The sequence below is a fragment of the Orycteropus afer genome, unplaced genomic scaffold (genome assembly GCF_000298275.1).
Source record: "Orycteropus afer afer isolate SDZICR_OR568_19922 unplaced genomic scaffold, OryAfe1.0 scaffold00035, whole genome shotgun sequence".
Taxonomy (NCBI): domain Eukaryota; kingdom Metazoa; phylum Chordata; class Mammalia; order Tubulidentata; family Orycteropodidae; genus Orycteropus; species Orycteropus afer.
Window position 1 is genome coordinate 7,186,102 of NW_006921622.1, and position 23,922 is coordinate 7,210,023.

A 23,922-nucleotide genomic window follows, 5' to 3' on the forward strand; every position below is an offset into this window, starting at 1 on the left:
TCGTCTAATGTCCTGACTGCTGCTTCCGTTGGCATAATACTAGTTAAAATGGAAGAAGTGACCCTTGAAGTGCTTTTTTAGTTCCTTGCAGAGTAGTTTACCCATGTGTGTGTCTATGTTTCGTTACTTTAACTGGTGCACAGATACAAATTCAGTTTCATGGTTAATTTAGCAGGCAATCCCTCTCATTTATAGGCCTTAAAATAGAGCTTATCCATCAAAAAACCTGATTATGCCTAATCCCCAAAGTTCTCACTTCAGTGCACAGGAGTTCAATGCAAAAGCAACTGACTCAAAAGGGAAACTTCCACTGATAGAAAACCGCCAACTAACCCTCTTTATAGGGATATCTAAGGTTACATATAAGAAACTTTGGCGGCGTAGTGGTTAAGGTATTTGGCTGCTCACCAAAAGGTCAGTGGTTTGAACCTACCAGCTGCACCACAGAAGAAAGATGAGGCTGTCTGCTTCTATAAAGATTTACAACCTTGGAAACCTAATGGGGGTCCCTATGAGTTGGAATTGAATCAATAGCAGTGAATTTGGTTTGGAAGATTACATATGATTACAGAAATTAGATTAGATTACTTGTGTACTTTCAATTCTGAACCTAAGCTTAAAGCTTAGATTTAGCATTTTTCCTCCAGTTTCCTCATCTTGGTAAATGTTACTATCATCTACCATTTGACAACTCTCTTTCAGCCACTCATACTGTATATCCAATAAATTACCATGCTGCTGATTCTACTTGTGAAAAATCCTGTGATGTATCTACTTCTCTCTACCCCACTCCTTGTTTAAGCCCATTCTAACTTTCCCAAACTACTGAGATACTGGGAGTGACCTTTTCTCCCTCTTTCCAGTTGTGATAGTTGGAGCTGTGTGTCAACTTGACTGGACCACAATTCTTTGTGGTTTAAGCTGTTGTGATATGATTATTCTCACGATGAGATCAGATGAATATGTTTTGAGCAGCCAATCCATTGAAAGGGATTTCCCTAGGGATGTGGTCTGCGTCCAGTATATTTATTGACATCCTGGGAAAAGAGACACTCTTCTGTGGATCGGGATTCTGTTGTGCTGCCTACAACTGTCCATGAGCGAACAATCCACCATTCGGCCTGGAGATCTTGTATTTGTCATTCGTTGGAGTCAACAGCCAGTACACTGCCTGCCAACCTTGAGCTCCTCAGCCCCTGCAGCTGCAAGAGTCGGGAAAAACCTCCAGCTTGATGTTTGATCCAAGAACTTTGGACTTGCCAGCTCCTATAAGTGAGCCATTTTCCTAAGATAAATTTCTCTTTCTCTCTACATATAAGCTTTACTGGTTTTGTTTCTCTAGAGAACCCAGTCTAACACATCAGTGTTACTCCTCCTTATTACTATTTATACTCTGCCTGAATAAACCTGTTATTTTAAAAAAATAATGTTAAACTATTTCTGTCATACAAAAGTATACATGATATACTTACCATTTAGCTGTGGAGAAAAACTTAATAAAATAAAATTAAAACATAGAGACAATTGAATCTTGCTATATGTCCAGCTCAATATTTTTCCATTCTTCTTTATAACTAAACACTGTCCTGAATGTGTTTTTATGAGGATGCCATCAAAAAAAAAAAAAAAAGTAGTACTTCTCGTGATCTAACTCTGCTTAAATTATTTATTGTTTTTCAGAGTCTTTGAAAAATATCCCTAAACCTTTGTCACTTTTGACATGGCCTTCCACAGACTGACCTCCGTCTTTTCCCCTCTAGCTTCATCACACACCATTCTCTGTGAAGCCTGCAGAATGTTTTTCTCTCTACTCTAACTTAGTGCCTAACACAATATCTCAAACATAGTAAGCATTCAATAATTACTTGTGAAATGAATGAATAAGTGAGTGAAAGACAGGAGCTGTGCTTGAGATACAGACATGAAAAGATTATTGTCCTTGTCCTCAAGTATTTGTAACATGATAAGAGAGAGGAATAAGCAAAAAAGATGAATATGAAAATACACAGTTTAAATCTGTGTAATAAGATCTATAATAGGAGTCTATTGGAGCATAGAGATGAAATACCAAAGGGTGTAATCAGATCTTCTAGAATTGAAGAGGATAAAAGAAAGCTTCACAGAAGAGAAGACATATTGAAGCCTGAAGGATGAATGGGATTTTTTAAGGCACAGAAAGAAGAAAGTATGTTTCAGACAGAAAAAAACCCACCGTGTGAAAATATATACAAGTGGTGACGGGGATCTTAAAAGCTTGCAAGTGGCCATCTAGATCCAATGATGAGTCTCTCCTTGTCCATAGCAAAGGAAAATGAAGAAAACCAAAGACTGATGGAAACAATTAGTCCAAGTGACTGGTACACCGTGCAATCCTCAGCTAAATGACTAGGAGACCAGAAGAACTAGATGGCCCCTGGCTTCTACTGTCAACCACTCGGAGGGGGATCTATGTAGGAGATGCTGGATAGAGTGGGAGAACAATGTGGAACAAAACTCAGAATCATTAAAAAAAAAAAGACGGACCAGGTTTGCTGGTCTGATAGAGCCTGATGGAACCACTGAGACTATGGCTCCTAGCTGCCCTGGAAGTCTGGAAATGAATCAACTCCTGTGGCTTTCAGCCAAACAAAGGATAGGCATATGAGCTGAACATTTACATTAGGTAGATAGACTCCTTGGAGAGAACAATCATGGGAGAATAGAAGGATTGTATATGCACAGGGAGACAGCTCAGGGGGTAAGAGTTCATGGAGGGAAAGACACAGAGAAGTAACTATGGGGAAGGAGAAGAGCTGTTGCATTGTGGTAAATTGTAGTCAATGTCATGAGACAAAGTGTATGTGAGCTACTATATGGGAAGTGAATTTGCTCTGTAAACTTTCACCCAAATCACACACACACAGAAAAATCCTAGACAATGTGGACTCCAATAACAAATAAATAAATATCAGATTATGACCAAGCAGGGTTCCTATCAGGTGTGCAAGAATGGTTCAACATTAGAAAAACAATCGGTGTCATCCATCACATAAATAAAACAAAGGAAAGGAACCACGTGATCATATCAATCGATGCAAAAAAGGCATTTGATAAAATCCAGCACCCATTCCTGATCAAAACTCTCAGAAAGATAGGAATAGAAGGGATATTTCTCAACATAATAAAGGGCATATATGCAAAATCAACAGCCAACATTATTCCCAAAGGAGGAAGACTGAAATCATTCCACATGCAAACAGGAACCAGACAAAGATGCCCACTATCACCACTTCTATTCAACATTGTATTGGAAGTCCTAGCCAGGGCAATAAAGCAAGAAACAGAAATCAAAGGTACCCAAGTTGGTAAGGAAGAAGTCAACTATCCCTATTTTCTGATGATATGATCCTATACATAGAAAAACCAAGAGACTCAGTGAAAAAATTACTGGAACTAATTGAGAGATTTAACATAGTGTCAGGATACAACATCAACATACAAAAATCAATTGGATTCCTCTACACCAGCAAAGGGATTGCTAAAAAACAAATAAGGAAATCGATACCATTTATAATCACTACCAAAAAAATAAAATAGTTGGGAAAAAATCTTACCAGGAACACAAAAGATCTGTACAAAGAAAGCTACAAAAGACTACTCCAAGAAACCATAAGAGTTTTACATAAATGGGAAAAAATACCATGCTTGTGGATAGGAAGATTGAGCATTGTGAAAATGTCAATTCTACCCAAAGCAATCTATACAGGCAATGAAATTCCAATCCAGATACCATCAATATTCTTTAAAGATGTGGAAAAACAAATCACTAACGTTATATGAAAGGAAAGGGGCCTCAGATAACCAAAGCATTATTGAAGAAGAACAAAGTAGGAGTTCTCACACTCCTGGATCTCAAAACTACTATACAGCCAGAGTGGTCACAGCTTCCTGGTATTGGTACAATGACAGACACATAGACCAATGCAATAGAATTGAGAATCCAGAAATACATCCATCGACCTATGGTCAGCTGATCTTTGACAAAGGCCTGAAATCCATTAAATGGGGGAGAGAGTTTCTGTTTAACAAATGGTGCTCGTAAAACTGGACATCTATTTGCAGAAAACTGAAACAAGATCTGTACCTCACACCATACACAAAAACTAACTCCAGATGGATCAAAGAATTAAATGTGAAACCTAAAACCATAAAGTTCCTCAAGGAAAAAATAGGGGAAAATTGAGGTGCCCTAATATATGGCATAAATAGACCATCAAGCATAAATCAATATGCAAAAACAGCAAAGAATAAACTAAATGAATGGGACCTCCTAAAAATTAAACTTTTCTGTGCTTCCAAAGACTTCTTCAAAAGAGTCAAAAGAGATCCTACAGATTGGGAAAGAATATTTGGAAATGACATATCTGACAAGGGACTTATCTCTAAAATTTATAGAAAACTCCAACACCTGAACAACAAAAAGATAATCTACTTTAGAAATGGGCAGAAGACATGAATAGACACTTACCAAAGAGGATATTCAGGTGGGTAACAAACACATGAAGAAATGTTCATGATCATAGCCATTTTCATCGTTGTTATGCACCATTGAGTCATCTCCAACTCATACTGACCTTATGTACAACAGAGGGAAGCATTGCCCAGTCCTATGCCAGCCTCCCAATCCCTACTATATGTGAGCCCATCGCTGCATCCGCCCTGTCAATCCATCTTGTTGAGGGTCATTCCCTCTTTCCTGGACCCACCACTTTACCAAGCATGACATCTTTCTCCAGAGAACAGTCCCTTCTGACAACATGACCAAAGTAGGTGAGACAAAATCTGGCAATTCTTGCTTCCAAGGAGTGTTCTGGCTGCACTTCTTCCAGTACAGGTCTGTTAGTTCTCTTAGCAATCCATGGTACATTCACCATTCTTCACCAACACCACAACTCAAAAGTATCATCTCTTCTTCAGTCTTCCTTATTCATTGTCCAGCTCTCACATGCATATGAGAGGATTCAAAATACCATGGCTTGGATCAGGCACATCTTAGTGTTTATGGAGATTTCTTTGCTCTTCAGCACTTGAAAGAGGTCTTTTGCAGCAGATTTGCCCAATGTAATACGTCTTGATATCTTGATTGCTGCCTCCATTGGTGTCAACTGTAGAACCAAGTAATATGAAACTTTGATAACTTCAAACTTTTCTCCATTCATTATGATGCTGCTTATTGGTCCAGTTGTGAGGATTTTTGTTATCTTTATATTGAGGTATAATCCATATTGCAGACTGTAGTCTTTAACATTTATCAGTAAGTGTTCCACGTCATCCTCACTTTCAGCAAGCAAAGTGTTGTCTGCCTTATCTCAAGTTGTTAATGAGCTTTCCTCCAATCCTGATGCCACGTTCTTCTTCACATAGTCCAGCTTCTTGGATTGTTTGCTCAACAAACAGATTGAATAAGTATGGTGAAAGGAGACAACCTTGACACAATCCCTTCCTGATTTTAAACCATGCAGTATTCCCTTGTTCTGTTCAAATGACAGACTTCTGGTCTATGTATAGGTTCCTCATGAGTACAATTAAGTATTCTGGAATTCTCATTCTTTTAATATTATTCCCAGTTTGTTATGATCCACACAATTGAATGACTCTGCAAAGGCAAGAACAGACAAGTAAACGTCTTTCTGGTATTCTTTGCTTTGAGCCAAGATTCATCAGACATAAGTTATGATATCCCTCACTACACATCCCCTTCTGAATCCAACTTGCATTTCTGGATGTTCTCTGTCAATACACTGCTGCAACCATTCTTGAGTTATCTTCAGTAAGATTTTACTTGCATGTGATATCATTGATATTCTTTAATAGTTTCCACATTCTGGGGGATCACCTTTCTTTGGAATGGGTACAGATATGGCTCTCTCACAGTCACCAGGTAGCTGTTTCAGAATCTCTTGGCATAGCCAAGTGAGTGCCACCAGTGCAGCATTCGTTTGTTGCAACATCTCAATGGGTATTCCATAAATTTCCAGAGCCTTGCTCTTTGCCAATTCTTTCAGTGTTGTTTCAACTTCTTCCTTCCATATCATTGGTTCTTGATCATATTCCACCTCCTGAAATGGAAGATTATCTACCAATTTTTATTGGTATAGTGACTCTGTGTATTCCATCTATCTTCTTTTGATGTTTCCTGCATCATTCAACATTGCCCATGAAATCTGTCAATAGTACAATTAGAGGCTTAATTTTTTCCCCTCAGTTCTTTCACCTTAAGACAGGCTGAGTGTGTTCTTCTCTTTTGGTATTCTAACTCCAGATCTTTGCCCATTTCATTATAATAATTGACCTTGTCTTCTCGAGCTGCTCTTTGAAATCTTCTGTTCGGCTCTTTTATCTTGTCATTCCCTCCATTTGCTTTAGCTACTCTCCGTTCAAGGCAAGTTTCAGAGTCTCTACTGACATCCATTTTGGCCTTTTCTTCCTTCCCTGTCTTTTTAATTACCTTTTGCTTTCTTCATGGATGGTGTTCTTGATGTCATCCCACAGTTCCTCTGGTTTTCAGTCATTGGTGTTGAACACATCAAATCTACTCTTTAGATGGTCTCTAAATTCAGGAGGGATATAATCAAGGTCATATTTTGGCTCTCGTGGAATTATTTTAATTGTCTTCAACTTCAATTTGAACTTGCATATAAGCAATTGATGGTCTGTTCCACAGTCAGCTCCTGGCCTTGGTTTGGCTGCAGATACTGAGCTTCTCCTTCACTTCTTACCACAGATGTAGTCTAACTCATTCCTGTGTGCTCCATTTGGTGAAGTATAGCCACATGTATATCTACTATTTGTGTGATTTTAGAAAAGGTATTTGCAATGAATAAGTCATTGGTCTTGCAAGATTCTATCATGTGATCTTCAGTGTTATTTCTATCACCAAGGTCAAATTTTCCAACTACCAGTGATTCTTGTTTGTTTCCATTTTTTCATTCCCGTCATCAGTGATAATCAGCACATCTTGATTGCATGTTTGCTAAATTTCAGACTGCAGAAGTTGGTAAAAATCTCCGATTTCCTCATCTTTGGCTTTGGTGGTTGAATTTGAATAACAGTAATATTAACTGGTCTTCCTCATAGGTGTATGGATATTATCCTTCACTGGCAGCATTGTCTTTCATGATAGATCTTCATACATTCTTTGTGATGATGACTGCCATGTCATTCCTCTTCAATGTGTCATTCCAAGAATAGTAGATCATGTGGTTGTCTGATTCAGAATGGCCCAAAACAGTCCATTTCAGCTCACTAATGCCTAGGATATAGGTCTTTATGCATTCCATTTCATCTTTGATCACTTCCAATTTTCCTAGATTCACATTTTATACAATCCATGTTTGATTATTAATGGATATTTGCAGCTGTTTCTTCTCATCTTGAGACACACCACATTAGCAAATGGGGGTCCCAAAAGCTTTACTCGATCTACATCATTAAGATCACCTCTACTCTGAGGAGGTAGCTTTTCTCCTGTCATATTTTGAATGTCTTCTGATCTATAGGGCTCATCTTCTGACACTATATCACACAGTGTTTCAGGGCTATTCATAATGTTTTCTAGTAATATATCAGACAGTGTTTCACTGCTATTCATAAGGTTTTCACTGGCCAATTCTTTGAGAACTGGATGGCCTGTTCCTTCTTCTGAGTCTATCTTAGTCTGGAAGCTTGGCTGAAACCTGTCCAAATGTAACCCTGCTTACATTTGAAAAGCTGGTGGCATAGCCTGCAGCCTCACAGCAAAACTCAAGCCATCACAGTATGACAAGATGACAGACAAGTGTGTCTCCCTTAGGTGTTCCATATTGCTCGGCTTATTTCCTTGTCTCCCCTGCCCTGATCACTTACTGGTCTTCCCCCAGGGTACAAATATCATCCTTCCACTTCTCCCAGGATGATTTGCTGTGACCTGCCCCTGGGACACTCCATACACACAAACTCCTGCCTTCCCCTGGTCTCGGGGCTGGGTTACATTAGCCATTAGAGAGATGCAAATCAAAACAACAATGAGATATCTTCTTGCCCTAGCACTAGTAGCAAAGTTCAACAAGACAAAAAACAAATGCTGGCAAGGATGTGGAGAGATTGGGACTCTCATACACTGCTGGTGGAACTGTCAAACATACAACCACTGTGGAGAGCAATATGACAGTTCCTTAAAAAGTATGCACACCCATGTTCATCACAGCACTATTTATAATAGGAAAAAGATGGAAACAATCTAGATGCCCATCAAAAGAAGAATGGATAAGGAAACTATGGTACATACACACAATAGAATACTATGCAACCCTAAAGAATAATGTAGAATCTGCAAAACACAGCATAACATGGATGAACTTGGAGGGCATTATGCTGAGTGAAATAAGTCAATCACAGAAGGACAAATACTGTATTAGTCCATTATTATAAAAAGTCAAGGAAAGGTTTATATATGGAAGATAATTTTCTTTGTTGGTTACCAGGGGTAGGAGGGGAAGGGAGGGAATTTGCTAGATAGGTAGAGTCGAGTATTGATTTGGGTGAAGGGAAGGGAGAAATACCAAATGTGAGTGATCAACATGGTGGCATTGAGTAAGAGGAAGACAGAGAGAGTTACATGGGAGGTACAGAAAATAAAGATGAACTCTTTTGCGCATACAGTACTGTGTTGTCAGTGATGGCAAACATTGCTATACAAGTGGATAGATGGGCAGACAGACTGAGTGATTAGGTATGTCTGTGCAGAGTGGAGTGTGCCCATAACCATGTATAGAAGTGGCAGACAATATTTCTACAATTGTATCTGTATGTTCTGTAAGAATTCCCAAGTATATAATAGAGCTGACAGGGGACAAGGTTGTACTCACTTCTTGGCCACAGTCAGCTACCCAGGGGGAGCATATAGCTGGATCTGTGGGCTTGGAACCATGGCGCAGGAGACATCAAGCTCAATTGGCATAACATACTACACAAAAGCATTGTTCCACATCCTACTTTGGTGAGTAGTGACTGGGATCTTAAAAACTCGTAAGTGGCCATCTAGATGCAACAATGGGTCGCTCCTCATCCACAGCAAAGAATAATGAAGAAAACAAAAAACACATGGAAAGAATTAGTCCAAGTGACTGGTACACCATGTGATCCTCAGCCTATATGACTGTGAGACCAGAAGAACTAGATGGTTCCTGGCTACCACTGTCAACCACTTGGAGGGGGATCTATGTAGGAGATCCTGGATAAAGTGGAAGAACAATGTGGAACATTGGGAAATTATGGAAAATTACGGGAGAAAAAAAAAGGACCAGGTTTGCTGGTCTGATGGAGCCTGGTGAAACCCCTGAGACTATGGTCCCCGGAGACTAAGGTCTAGGCCCTTAAGGTCCAGAATTGAACCCACCCCTGTGGCTTCTAGCCAAACAAAAGACAGATATATGAGCTGAAAATTTATATTAGGTAGATACATTCCTTGGAGAAATCAATCATGGGAGACTAGAAGGGTTGTGTATGCACAAAGAGACAGCTTAGGGGCAGGAGTGCATGGGAAGGAAGGACACAAGAAAGAGGTGGCTCTGGGAAGGAAGTGGGAGGAGAGCTGTTGCATTGTGTGAGATTGTAATCAATGTCATGAGGCAAAGCATATGTGAACTGCTGCTGTATGGAAGATGAATTTGCTCTGTAAACTTTGACCCAAATCACAATAAAAATTTAAAAATAATAATAATAATAATCCTGAGACACTCATGAATAGCTCAGTGTAGCTGGAGCATAGAGTATATGTGGATAGAGATGGAAGATGAAGTTGAGGATCCAGGCAGTGACCAGACCATGGAAAGCTTGACATGTCAAGCTATAGCATTTGGAAATTCAGGGATTTTAATTTTGTTATTTATTCAAATTTATTCCATTTTTGAAGCTCAATTTATGACTAAATAAAATACTGTGCAAAGCCAAACAGAGTATAGGAAGATGAGTAAATTGACCAACCTATCATTTAAAAATTTATCCAATGAGAAGATAAAACAAACCCATATGCCTCATATGCAATGTTGTTCGTTAAACCACTTCCTCCTCAAATATAGGTGTCTGTGTAACAGCTAGAAACTCATGTAATTGTGTCTTTTAAAATAATATTTTATAAAGTCATTGGGCTGTAGCCATTTTGCCATATACTAGATGTGGCATCACGTTACCCCAATACCTGTAGCCTGTACTTGTGGTGTGATTGTGTTAGAGTGACACGTTTTTAAAGACCCCCTACAAAACGTGGTAATAACCACCAGTGATCCATGCTTAGAAGACTTCAGCTTCTACCTCTGCGTGGCACAAGGTCACAATGGGCTTTATGAGGAACCTGTGTTGATCCTCTACCCGAGATCAGCAATGAACAGCAACTTGTTGGTGTGCATTCAGCAGAAATTGATTTCTTTAGCTTAAGAAAGGGCATCTTTCTCAGTGACATGCAAATACTCCTGTTTTGGGAGCAGCTTGGTAAATGTTATCTACTATATACACCTGATATAGTGTGGGAAAATGAGCCCCTCAGGTCTGAAGGTACTCAAAAATTTGACTGAAGAAGAGCTACCTTCTCAGAGTAGAGCTGATCTTAAAGATGTGGATAAAGTAAAGCTTTAGGGATCACCATTTACTGATGTGGCACATCTCAAGATGAGAAGAAACAGCTGCAAACATCCATTAATAATTGGAACATGGAATGTACAAAGTATGAATCTGGGAAAATTAGCAGTTGTCAAAAATGAAATGGAATATATGAAGATCAATATCCTAGGCATTAGTGAGCTGAAATGCACTGGTTTTGGCCATTCTGAATCAGACAACCATATGATCTACTATGCCAGGAATGACAAATTGAAGAAGAATGGCATGGCATTAATCATTACAAAGAATGTTTTAAGATCTATTCTGAAGTACAATGCTGTCAGTGATAGGATGATATCCATATGTCTACAAGGAAGATCAGGAACTCTGGTGTCATAGTGCCTAAGACATTTGACTGCTAACCAGAAAGCTGGCAGTTCAAACCCACCAGCCACTCCTCAGAAGGAAGGTTGGGCAATCTACTTCTGTAGTGATGCCACCTTAGAAACGCAAGGAGGAATCACTATGAGTCGGATCCAACTCGACAGCAGTGAGTGACAAAGAAGACTAGTTAATACTACTATTTTTCCAATTTACACACTAACGACCAAAGACAAAGATGAAGAAATTGAAGATTTTTACCAACTTCTGCAGTCTGAAATTGACCAAACATGCAATCAAGATGTGCTGATTATCACTGGTGATTGGAATGCAAAACTTGGAAACAAAGAAGAATCACTGGTAGTTGGAAAATTTGGCCTTGGTAAGAGAAATGACATTGGTGATCACGTGATAAATTTTGCAAGACAAATCCATGACTTATTCACTGCAAATATCTTTTCTCAACAACACAAATAGTGGATATACACATGCACTTCACCAAATGGAGTACACAGGAATCAGATTGACTACCTCTGTGGCAAGAGGAGATGGAAAAGCTTAATATCTTCAGCCAAAACAAGGCCAGGAGCTGACAGTGGAACAGACCATCAATTACTCATATGTAAGTTTAAATTGAAGCTGAAGACAATTAAAAGAAGTCCACAAGAGCCAAAATATGACCTTGATTATATCCCTCCTGAATTTAGAGACCATCTAAAGAATAGATTTGATGTGCTCAACACCAGTGACTGAAAACCAGAGGATTTGTGGGATACATCAAGAACACCATCCATGAGGAAAGCGAAAGGTCATTAAAAAGACAGGAAAGGAAGAAAAGACCAAAATGGATGTCAGTAGAGACTCTGAAATTTGCCTTGAACAGAGAGTAGCTAAAGCAAATGGAGAGGATGGCAAGATAAAAGAGCTGAACTGATTTCAAAGAGTAGCTTGAGAAGACAAAGTCAATTATTATAATGAAATATGCAAAAACCTGAAGTTAGATAACCAAAAGGGAAGAACACACTCAGCATTTTTCAAGCTGAAAGAACTGAAGAGGAAATGTAAGCCTTACGTTCCAATATTGAAAGATTCTATGAGCAATATATTGAATGATGCAGGAAACATTTAAAAAAAATAATAAGATGGAAGGAATATGCTGAGTCACTGAACCAAAAAGAATTGGTAGATAATCATCCATTTCAGGAGGTGGCATATGATCAAGTACTAATGGTATGGAAGGAAGTAGTCAAAGCTTCACTGAACCAACTGGTGAAAAACAAGGCTCTGGAAATTAACGGAATACCCATTGAGATGTTTCAACAAATGGATGCCGCGCTGGAGGCACTCACTTGGCTATGCCAAGAGATTTGGAAGACAGCTACCTGGCCAGCTGACTGGAAGAGATCCATATTTGCACCCATTTCAAAGAAAGGTGATCCCACAGAATGTGGAAATTAATCAAAGAATATCATTGATACCACACACAAGTAAAATCTTACTGAAGATAATTCAAGAGTGGTTGCAGCAGTATGTTGACAGAGAACTTTCAGAAATGCAGACTGGATTCAACAGAAGATGTGGAATATCATTACTGGTGTCAGATGGATCTTGGCTGAAAGCAAAGAATACCAGAAAGATGTTTACTTGTTTTTTATTGACTATCCAAAAAAATTTGCTTGTGGAAATCATAACAAATTATGGATAACATTGAGAAGAATGGTTTATATTACTTGGTTCTACAATCAATACCAATGGAATCAGTCAAAAAAACCAAATGACATATTTCATTAGGCAATTCTGCTGGCAAAACCCTCTTTAAAGTGTTAAAAAGCAAAGATGTCACTTTGAGGGCTAGGATGTTCCTGACCCAAGCCCTGCTGTTTTCATTGGCCTCATATGCATGAGAAATGTGGACAGTAAGTAAGAAGACCAGAGAATTATTAATGCCCTTAAATTATGGTGTTGCCAAGGAATATTGAACATACCATAGACTCACAAAAGAACAAACTGATCTTTGGAAGAAGTACAGCCTGAATGCTCCTTTGAAGCCACGTTGGTGAGACTTCACCTCATATACTTTGGACATGTTGTCAGGAAGGACCAGTCCCTGGAAAAGGACATTGTACTTGTTAAAGTCAAGGATCAGTGAAAAAGAAGACCCTCAATGAGATGAATTGACACAGTGGCTGTAATAATGGGCTCAAACATTGCAATGACTATGAGAATGTCTCAGGATTGGGCAGTGTTTCTGTTGTATATAGGGTCACTATGAGTCAGAACCACCTCTGGGCACCGTATATATACATACATACATGTGTGTGTGTGTGTGTGTGTGCATAAACTCTCCAAAACCAAACTCACCTCCCTCAAGTTGGAACTGACTCATAGTGATCTCTCCTTGGGTTTCCAAGGCGGTATTACTACAGAAGTAGATTGCCCAAACTACCTTACCAGGAGTGGCTGGTGGGTATGAACTGCCAGCCTTCTGGTTAGTAGTCAAATGCCTTAGGCACTATCCAGCAGAAGTCCTGTGTGTATGTGTGTGTGTGTGTGTGTGTGTAGTGCATTGGTTTAAGAAGTATATGAAAGAGTGGTGCAGTAGCGGACCACCATCAAGACAGGAAACAGCTGTAATTTTTAACCTGTTGACAGCTATTGCAATTGACATTTGGGCAGGACATTTCTTCATTCAGGGTACTTAATAACCCCTTCCTCAAGATTCCAGTAGTGCCCCCAGACATTGTGGCAACTCTAAGACACATGTCCTAACATGCCTTGAAACATGAAAGGGTAGCAACTTCCTACCAATCTCAAGTGAGAAGCTAAAAGAATGTTGTTCATGTGACTTGCTAATAATCTCATCTCCCCAAAGTTGAAAGAAGCAATTAGGGAAGACTGAGACTAGTCTTTGAGCCTGATCCTAGCCAAGAAAATAGAATTGGCTGATAATATATAAGTGGTTGCAAACCTGAGAAAAAGCCAACATGTTTCTCTGTAGTTTTGGATGAAGTGCTGAGCAGAGAAATTATACACCATCATCTTAAGGGACCAAACTATTAACACATCTAAGAAAATGTAGTCATAATCACTATTCTGAGATTGTAAAAGGACACATGTCACACTAGGGTTAGAAATACCACAGAAATTTGAGACTGAGTATAGCACTGCAAATACCAAGAGGAAAACAAGGAAAGGAATCAGTGTGGCTACAGAGGGAGGCTCTAAAAAATCTGACTTTAAAAGTACATCAGTGAACAGTGCAGATGCTCAAATATATATGTGTTGAATGGTGGGATTACAGTTCCATTTGTGTGGATCTTTTTCACTGATTATATATACAACTGCTTTGAATAGTGGCTGTTAATTTTAACTTATTTTTACAGAACAAGCTGCAATTTAATGAGAATAAGTGTTGACATGAAACTATATATGGCTTGTAAGAAACAAAGAAACCAAATCTGGGCCTTTCCACTACACTGTAACTCCTCATTGAGGCACATGCACTGTATGTATACACACACACACACACACACATATACATATATATATATACATAACATATGGACACTGTATACATATATATATACACATACATACACTCTATATACACATTTTATATATAAACATATACTGCTAATCAGAAGGAAGGATGGTGGTTCAAACCCACCAGCCACTCTTCAGAAGGAAGATGGGGCAATCTACTTCCATAGTGATACTGCCTTGGAAACCCAAGGAGGGGACGCTATGAGTTGGGTCCGACTCAACGGCACATAACAACAACAACAACATAGTATACTGTTTATATATAATACATACTACTAATATTATAAGGAGCTCTGGTGACATAGTGCCTAAGGCATTTGACTGCTAACCAGAAGGTCGGTGGTTCAAATCCACCAGCCACTCCATGGAAGGAAGACTGGGCAATCTACTTCTGTAAATATTAGCACCTGGGAAACCCAAAGGGGGTCACTGTGAGTTGGAATTGACTCAATGACAGTTTGATTTTTTTTTTTTTTTATTATTAATATTATAAGGAGCTCTGTGGTTAAGACATTGGCTCCTAACCAAAAGGTCAGTGGTTTGAACCTTTCACTCACTTTAAGGGAGAAAGATGAGGCAATCTGCTTATGTAAAGACTAGAAACCTTATGGGGGTTGCAATGATTTGGAACTGACTCAATAGCAGTGAGTTTGGGTTGATTTTTGGTATTAATATTATATATAATATAAATAGTATGTTATATATAATATTAGTGTATTTATATATATATATATAACAGCATGTGTGTATGTATAGTATACAAATATATAATGTATGTTGTTGTTGTTGTTGTTATGTACCGTGGAGTTGGACCCGACTCATAGCGATCCCTCCTTGGGTTTCTGAGGCAGTATCAACAAGGAAAGAAGATTGCCCAACCTTCTTTCCGAGGAGTGGCTGGTAGGTTTGAACTGCCAGCCTTCTGGTTAGCAGTCAAGTGCCTTAGGCACTATGCTACCAGAGCTCCTGTATAATGTATAGTATTTATTAATAGTGTATAATAGTATGTTACCACCTCGGAAACTCAAGGAGGGGTCGCTATGAGTCGGGTCCGACTCGACGGCACATAACAACAATAGTATGTTACTTGTCAACAGTATATATAATATATAGCAGTATTATAGACATATATTAATAGCATATAGTACATATATAATATGAATTGTGTGTGTGTGTGTGTATGTGTATGACACTAGCATGAATCTATAGATGCCAAGGCAATTAAAATTCAAATCATATGAGATAGCATTTGGAATATATGAGTTATGCTGGGAAAGAAAGGAATAAGCCCTTGACTTGGAACTAAGGAGTACAGCCCAGATGACTGTCTTTGAGAAAGCTAAGTTCTTCTCCTCCTTTTTTGCCTCCATCTTTCCTGACTTGTTGAATAGTATTTCCCTTGGACTGAAAAAGGAAGGATAATGAAAAGATTGTTGGTATAACCAGTTTCATGGCCTGACTTGGATGAATGCTGACAAAATATATGATTGAGTGCTCTATTTCTTCTAGGAATGTCTGATCGATCATGAAAAATGAGAACATTTCTGGAGGAATGGAAATTGGAAAATGTAGTTATAGTTTTAAGAATGTAGAATAAAATTTATTTTATAAACTAGAGGCTGGATAGGCTATAATTCTGGGCAAGAATCCAAAAGAGAGATATTCTCATGCTATGTAATATTTTTTCTTTAAATTTACCTTCTTTTGAAAGTAATACATGTAGCAGTATAAAACCAGTTGCCATTTAGTCAACTCTAGCTCACAGTGACCCCACATGTGTCATTAGAACTGCACCCCAAAGGGTTTTCAATGACTGACTTCTTGGGGAAGTAGATAGTCAGGCCTGTCTTTCAAGACACCTCTAGTGGATTCAAAATTCTTTAGGTTCAGAGTCTAGCACATTAACCAGATGCACTACCCAGAGACTCCTCTGGAGCATTACAGGATATTCAGTGAGTACAATAAGGTATAATGATGTGGGAGAAATGTTTCCTTTTTTCTGAGGGGTAGGGTGGGAGAGAAAGAAGGGAATTTCCTGACATTGACCACTAAGAATTAACGTGGGTTAACTAAGAACAAGTTATATTGGTTTATTTCCAAAACAAGGTGAAGAAGACAAGAACTCTAATCAACAATTTTGATATTACCTAAAGATGAAAAAGAAGGAAAAAGGTAGCGGCTTTTGTCTCCTGTCCTCTCCTCATGTACTTACTTCTGGCTCCTGTTCTTTCTTTCTGTAATTGAGGAGAAGCAGTTTATTTAGTTGTAGCATAGTGCCTAAGGCACTTAACTGCTAATCAGGAGGTTGGTGGTTCAAACCCACCAGCCACTCCTCAGAAGGAAGATCGGGCAATCTACTTCCATAGTGATACTGCCTCTGAAACCCAAGAAGGGGTCTATATGAGTCGGGTCCAACTCAATGGCACATAACAACAACAACATAAATTTTGTATTTTTAAGTGCATGAACATAATTTGTACTTGATAACAAAGTTGTCGCTTGCTTTTTTTTTCTTTTTTTTTGAAGATAGCTTTGTAATCCCCAATGATATTTTACATCAGTAGAATGAAGGAGTTTACTAGATGTAATATATTTTAACATTTTTCTATATTTTAATATATAAAATATATGCTATGTATTTAACTTGATTGATTGGAAATAAAGAGGGGAAATATTTGGTGATTGACAGTATTACAAGTTGTTTCCTATAGGTTGGTATGCTCACATAAACTTTGAAACACATCTTCTTTTTCTTCTTCTTTATTTTTTTTCACTGTCTACAAGTTGCATGTACAAACCACATATTCGCACAATGAACTTTGTGGTTCACTAGTAATAATTTTGTCCAGAGGAAGCCTGTTACATGAAACCTGTCATTGAACAGTTAGTTATAGCTGGTAGACAGTTAAATTACCAAATAACTTTCATAACTTTTAATTTTCTAATTAGGAATTGTTGCCACATATGGTTTTGTATAAAGTATTGACTGAATTAAAACAATTAAAGAGGTTTGTTTATAGCATGTGAGAATGTATTGATTCATCACATGGCATTTGTGATAAATGTAATTTGACTTATGCTCAGACTTCATTTGTTGGTCAAGCAAATTGTCCACCACCAACATTGAGAAACTGGCCAAGCAATAACTGTAAATATCACCCAGTTAAATAACTGAATTTTTCATGAGTAGAAGTGGAACACGTCAAATATGAGGTTCATGAATGATCAGTATGAGAAATCTGTTCTCTGAATCCTTATCAATAAAAAATCATAAATTTCATATCTATTTGATTGATGTATATAGATCACAGTATGCATGTCCTAAAGGTGACAAAGATGACTTGTGTTATTTTCATTTGTACTCCAGAAACAGCTTAACTAGGAATATTCAGTGTCCTACAAGCATCGTCATCATCTACAACCTTTCCTCAAGAGTAAAAAATATCAATGAAAGATGATAAAGTAGAATATTTTATGTAGCATCTACACATTAAAGTTTCACATAATGTTTCAGAGGCATTTATAGCCTCCTTGTGCTTCCTTTATTACTATAACACTTCCAATGGAACATCCATTTGCAACCAATAGGAGGTTAATATTTTTACAAGGTTATGTAATATTTTTACATTTTCCATCAGAATGTAAGAAAAGATCTGTCAAATAAGGATTGAGGGCATGAGTTTAGGAGTATTTAGTCTATTGCCTTGTAGTTAAAATCAATGGTTTGTTTTAACCCAAACTAGAATAATGGAAATAAGCACACATCATACCATTTGGGTCTAAAGCACAATTTTAAAGTCCAATAAAAATTCTAGTGTAAATCCAGAATCAAGCCATGTATTAGACAGGAAATATAAGGTAAAAATTAGAAGGACTTTTGTTGATTGGCTGGTTTTCTGCATGTCTTTATTTTAAACGCTGATCTTGTGTGTGTGTATGTGTGTGTGGCTTTAATGAGCAGAAATTTATTTTCTCACAGATTAGGAGGCTAGAAGTCCAAATGCTGGGCACCAGCTCTAGAAGAAGGCATTCTCTGTCTGTTGGCTCTGAGGGAATGTCTCTTTTCAACTTCCCTTCCTTGCTTCCTTGATGATCTTCAGGAGGCAAGACATCAATCTTCCCCCATATGTATTTTAAACACTGTTCTTAAATGCTTTTCATGTATCAAGTCAGCCAGACAACCCAATGATAATGGTACCATTACACCACCACTTGACAGATAAGAGAACAAAGACACAGAGAAGTTAAGGAACTAAGTCACACAGCTAGGAGATAACTTGATTTAATAGTATATTGAATGAATTATCTAATGTTACGCATTTACCTACCAATTTAAGTCTAGTTTCATGGATTCTGGAAGAGACATCTAATTCAAACCTATTTATAAAATCTGCCAACCGAAGGAACAGAAGCCACAGCAATACAATAAAAACTAGAAAGACTTCAGATGGCTACAGATCTGCTCTGACAACTAGCAGGGCTTCAGGTGACTACACTCTGCCCTAACATATAGATATTGCATTTTTCTCAAAGAGAACAGATCTTCCCTTCCTCAGTTCCTGTTTTAAGTATGAAACCCAGTGAGAGTATGTAAGTTCTGGAAATTAATTCAGTGGCATTTTTAGCTTCCAAAGGAAGGTTGGGCAATCCTACTTCTGTAGTGATACTGCCTCAGAAACCCAAGGAGGGGTCGCTATGAGTTGGAGCCGACTCGATGGCAAACAACAACAACAACAAAACAACAATGGGTAATGTCAGCATTTCTGCAGGGTGGCTGCCTTAGAAATGACCTCAAGAGAAATAAAAAGAATATTATCTTTCTGTCTTCTATACTACCTGACATAAGGCTGGACACAGAAAAAATTCTACATTATATTGTGAAACACCATAAAATTTGGAATCAGAAAACTGATTTCTAACCATGTGGCACTGGGCATGTTACTCATCTTTATTAAATACATCATTTAATACATTGAAATAATAATAATGATGATATTAATACTACCTTTCTTTTAAAGTTATAATAAGCATACAGTGAAGAAGAAAATACATGAAAACAATTTGAACTTGGTAAAGGACTGTATAGATATTGTTAGTTTTATTATTATCACAAAAATGTTTGTGGCTAATAAATGCATAATGATCTAATGGGGTTCACTATTAACTCATGCCAAATCCACAATGATAAGATCCCCAAATAACTTCACAGGGTTTACGGATTAGAGTGACTAGAGAACTCCTACAGAAAGCAGCAAAAGGATACTGTGCAGAGTACAAGAGCAAAATTATTTATTACAACTGAGCTCAGGTCATTTGATACTAGGTTATCTAGTAGTTAAGGTAAAAGAGAAGTGCATTGTTTGAATCAAAGAACAAAACATACTTGCTTCTTATATTTGAATCATTTAAACGAAAGGTCCCAAATTTTCTGGAAAATAACCTCTTTTCCACAAGTTTCATAAGACTAATCAGATGATTCTTATTGAAACTAGAAGCCTATAGTGAACAAATGAGGATTTTTATGATTAATCATTCAAATAGGTACAAAGAAGCTTGAAGAAAACAATTAATATATGATATTTAAAGTACCCAAAAGTACTAGAAACAGTACTAGAAAAATGCAAATATATGTCCTCTACAACTGGACATACCCAGCATAATTAAAGAAAAGAAGCAAATGTCTATAGAGGATATTGGTACTTATGAGAGGCAGTGACTTTGAAACTTTGGAAAATTTAGTGACATTAAAGGACTCTTTTGCACAAGTGGATCTTACTCAACACCTAATTACACTTCACTGCTCTCAGCAGGCCTGGGAGGATTCTTTTTACTCAGTTATTAACCACCACCTAACCACAATCTAAAATTGTAGAGCTCATTGCTATAGGAAGCATCATTTTATTTCTTGGTCACTAAAAACTAACCAGAGATATTGACAGGAATTGTTTGCAATATGATGGAGGAAAACAAAGCAAATATTACCTGAGTTAACAAAGTTGAACTCATTTTGTAAATTACTGGGGATTTTCCAACTTTGGGTGTTTTTCACATTAGTAGTAGTAATGCCAGCTAGTAATGGTATAGTGTCAAGACGGGTTAGTAATTGTATTAGCTGTTCTCATTTTAATAGTAGTTACAGAAACTATCATATTCATAATACTTGTCATTGTAGCTTATTTAAATATTATAATAATTGAAAAATCAGGAATTTTAACCATAGATATTTTATATTAGGATTTTATTTTCCATATTTTCCTTAATTCTTTTTGGGGAAAAAATTTGAAACTGCATTTGAATTTTGTCTGGAAAATTTCTGATGAAAGGAAGCAACAGCAGTCAATGGTTCCTATGATATGAAAACTGGGTTATATTGAGTGGAGAGTCATTTATTTCCAAATCTCTGTAGCAACAAGCAGGGACACATACAAACATATTATTTATTTTAAATACTAAGATTAATAGTTAAGTATCTGAAATCATTAGTGTTCCTGCATTTTGCAATTCTGGTTTTCTAAAAATTACTGCTGCTTTTCTTACAAAGTTATTTTAGAGAATTAGTTTTGTATTGATTTGAAATTATCTTTTGGCCTTGAATTTATTGCCCTCACTCCAAACAAAACTTCTCCAACTAGTACATGGAGAAAAGATACTATCAGATTCGGAAGGAAGGTTGGGCAATCTACTTCCATAGGATACCACCTGGGAAACGCAAGGAGGGGTCGCTATGAGTCAGGGCCAACTCCACGACACATAACAACAACAACAACATAGAGCTTTTCTGGGAGCTCTGGTGGCTCAGTGCCTAAGGCATTTGACTGCTAATCAGAAGATTGGCAGTTCAACCCCACCAGCTGCTCCAGGGAAGGAAATGGGGCATTCCACTTCCATAAAGATTTACCACCTTGGAAACCCAGTGGGGGTCACTATGAGTCAAAATCAACTCAACTGCACTGGGTTTGATTTGGGTTATAGAACTTTTCAAATTTTAAATTATTCAATGATGAAATTATAAATGCATTCTGGTGAGGATACAAAACCAAACTCACTGCCATCCAGCCAATTCTGACTCATAGCTACCCCTCCTTGGATTTCCAAGGTGGTGTCTCTATGGAAATAGATTGCCCAGTCTTTCTTCTGAGGAGTGGCTGGTGGGTTTGAACTGCCAGCCTTCTGGTTAGCAGTCAAATGCCTTGTGCACTACATCACGAGAGCTTCTGAGGATACAAGAAAACACTAAATCATAGAAAGAAACAAAACAAACTCACTGCCGTGGAGTTGATTCGGGCTCATAGTGACCCCTCCTTGGGTTTCCCAGGCAGTATCTCTAGGGAAGTAGATTGCCCAATCTTCCTTACAAGGAGTTGCTGGTGCGTTTGAACCTCTGGCCTTCTGGTCAGCAGTCAATTGCCTTAGGCACTATGCCACCAGAGCTCATAGGCCCTGAAAAATATAATTCATTTTATAATTTTTTAAAAATGTAATGTAGCACTTTGAACATTTAGAGGATGATTATGAAAATCTTGGACTAGAGAGACATGCAGTAAAAGCAGCAGTGTTATCACCACAAAATCTTTTAGTACACTTGGGCTATATGAAATTCTCAATGTACAAAAATTTTCCTAAGACATAAGAAACATTTCTTTTGAAAGATGTCATTTAACAAACGAAAAACAAAAATCAGTGACTGAAATACATGTTGAAAATTTTACTAGCTAAAAATAGGACTTTCAGTGTGAAGAATTACAGTTCAAATTTGCCTTTGATTAAAAAATAAATAAATAAAATGTAGTCAAAGAAAATAAGACATTGCCAGAAGAGAGAAACAAATAACCACAGATTTTATTCTGCAGTCACTTACCTATAAATCCGAATTTAGAATTTGAAATTATAAATAACACAATGTGAGATAACAAGTTTAACACTCTTGAGGTTTAAATACTTCAACATTTTATAAGAGGGTATTTATTTTTATTTTTTTAAATCTTGTTTTATTTTATTTATTCTTGTGAAAATAGAAAAAAAAAATATCTGTGGTGTCTTTAGATATCTAGTTCACTTATGATTCCCCACACATTATATTGCATTATTATAAATACATTGCTTTTGTGTTGATTTTGTAATTTTCTATACGTTCATTTGCTGAATTGTATATATCTTAGATTGATTATTGGAATTAGTTAGCATTCCCTGAGCTAACTTTCCTTTCCACCAACTAAAAACCTAAGAGGCAAGAACCCAGTATAGGATTAACAATTAATTGGTCATGGATAATTCACAAAGTAAATAAGCGCAGTGTGAGTAATTGAAAGTTGGTTAGAGTTGTAACATAAGAGCTACTGAAAGTTAATTCAAAGACAAAATCTTCCATAGTAAATTGTTTCTTATTATCCCACTGCTAGAAAAGTCAGTCATAGCTATCTCTCTAAATAGGAGGCAGTTGTACCTGTCAGTGTTTTGGCGTCTTATTTGCCAACACATAGACTTTATCTTCTTGATAAAGGATGTTAGTATTATAAAACCTTGAGCAATTTGAGAAATGTGGAAATTTCTCCATGGTTGTTTAGTCTCATTTCAACTTTCCAGAAAAGGATAAAAGTATTGTTTATATTTTAGTATTAAAGGTATGCTTGAGTGACTTCCAAAATCTTCTAAACTGAAATCTGAATGCAAGAAAATGGAAGTAGGACATGTATAACAGATTAGTGTTAAAATTTTGAGTGACTTCCAAAATCTTCTAAACTGAAATCTGAATGCAAGAAAATGTAAAAAGGACATGTATAACAGATTAGTGTTAAAATAGCAAGGTATTAATAGCGGCATATTGAATGTTCTAATTGCTTTTTATACTGTATGCATATTTTTTAGCTTACTAATCTCTTTAAAGTAATAGTTACTTTTTCCACAGTAAAAATAGCAAATTTTATAGATAATTGATTTACCAGTCTATAAGGGACTACCAAATCATGTGAAAATGTGTTATTTTATCCAGAACCAACTTCTGTTCATCAGCCATCCATTATTTTCCTAGTCCTGTGTACTATAATACTTTATTTTCAAATTCTATCTGTAGGCTTCTTTTCATATTTCTTCTTTTTCTAATTATAGGTTTTATATATACTGGAGAAGTTGTACATCGAATGCTAACAGCCACGCAGTACATAGCACCTCTAATGGCAAATTTTGATCCCAGTGTGTCCAGAAATTCAACAGTCAGATATTTTGATAATGGTATGTATTGGTTAGCCTTTTTTTTTTTTTTTTAATGGCTGTATACTTTGAAAGGAGCCTTTATGGTGCAGTAGTTAAGCATACACTTGTTCACCAAAATGTTGGTGGTTAGAACCTAACAGCCCTTCCGTGGGAGAAAGATGTAGTAGTCTGTTT

At 37.2% G+C, this 23,922-nt stretch overlaps 1 protein-coding gene across 1 annotated transcript in view; it reads left to right on the forward strand.

Moving 5' to 3' along the window:
• Nucleotides 1–23,922, forward strand: part of PLXDC2 (plexin domain containing 2) — a 711,109-nt gene that overhangs the window by 473,414 nt on the left and 213,773 nt on the right. Inside the window, exon 5 of the mRNA XM_007936353.2 lies at nucleotides 23,644–23,766. Within this exon, the coding sequence (XP_007934544.1) occupies nucleotides 23,644–23,766 (123 nt within the window). The remainder of the gene's footprint in view (nucleotides 1–23,643; nucleotides 23,767–23,922) is intronic.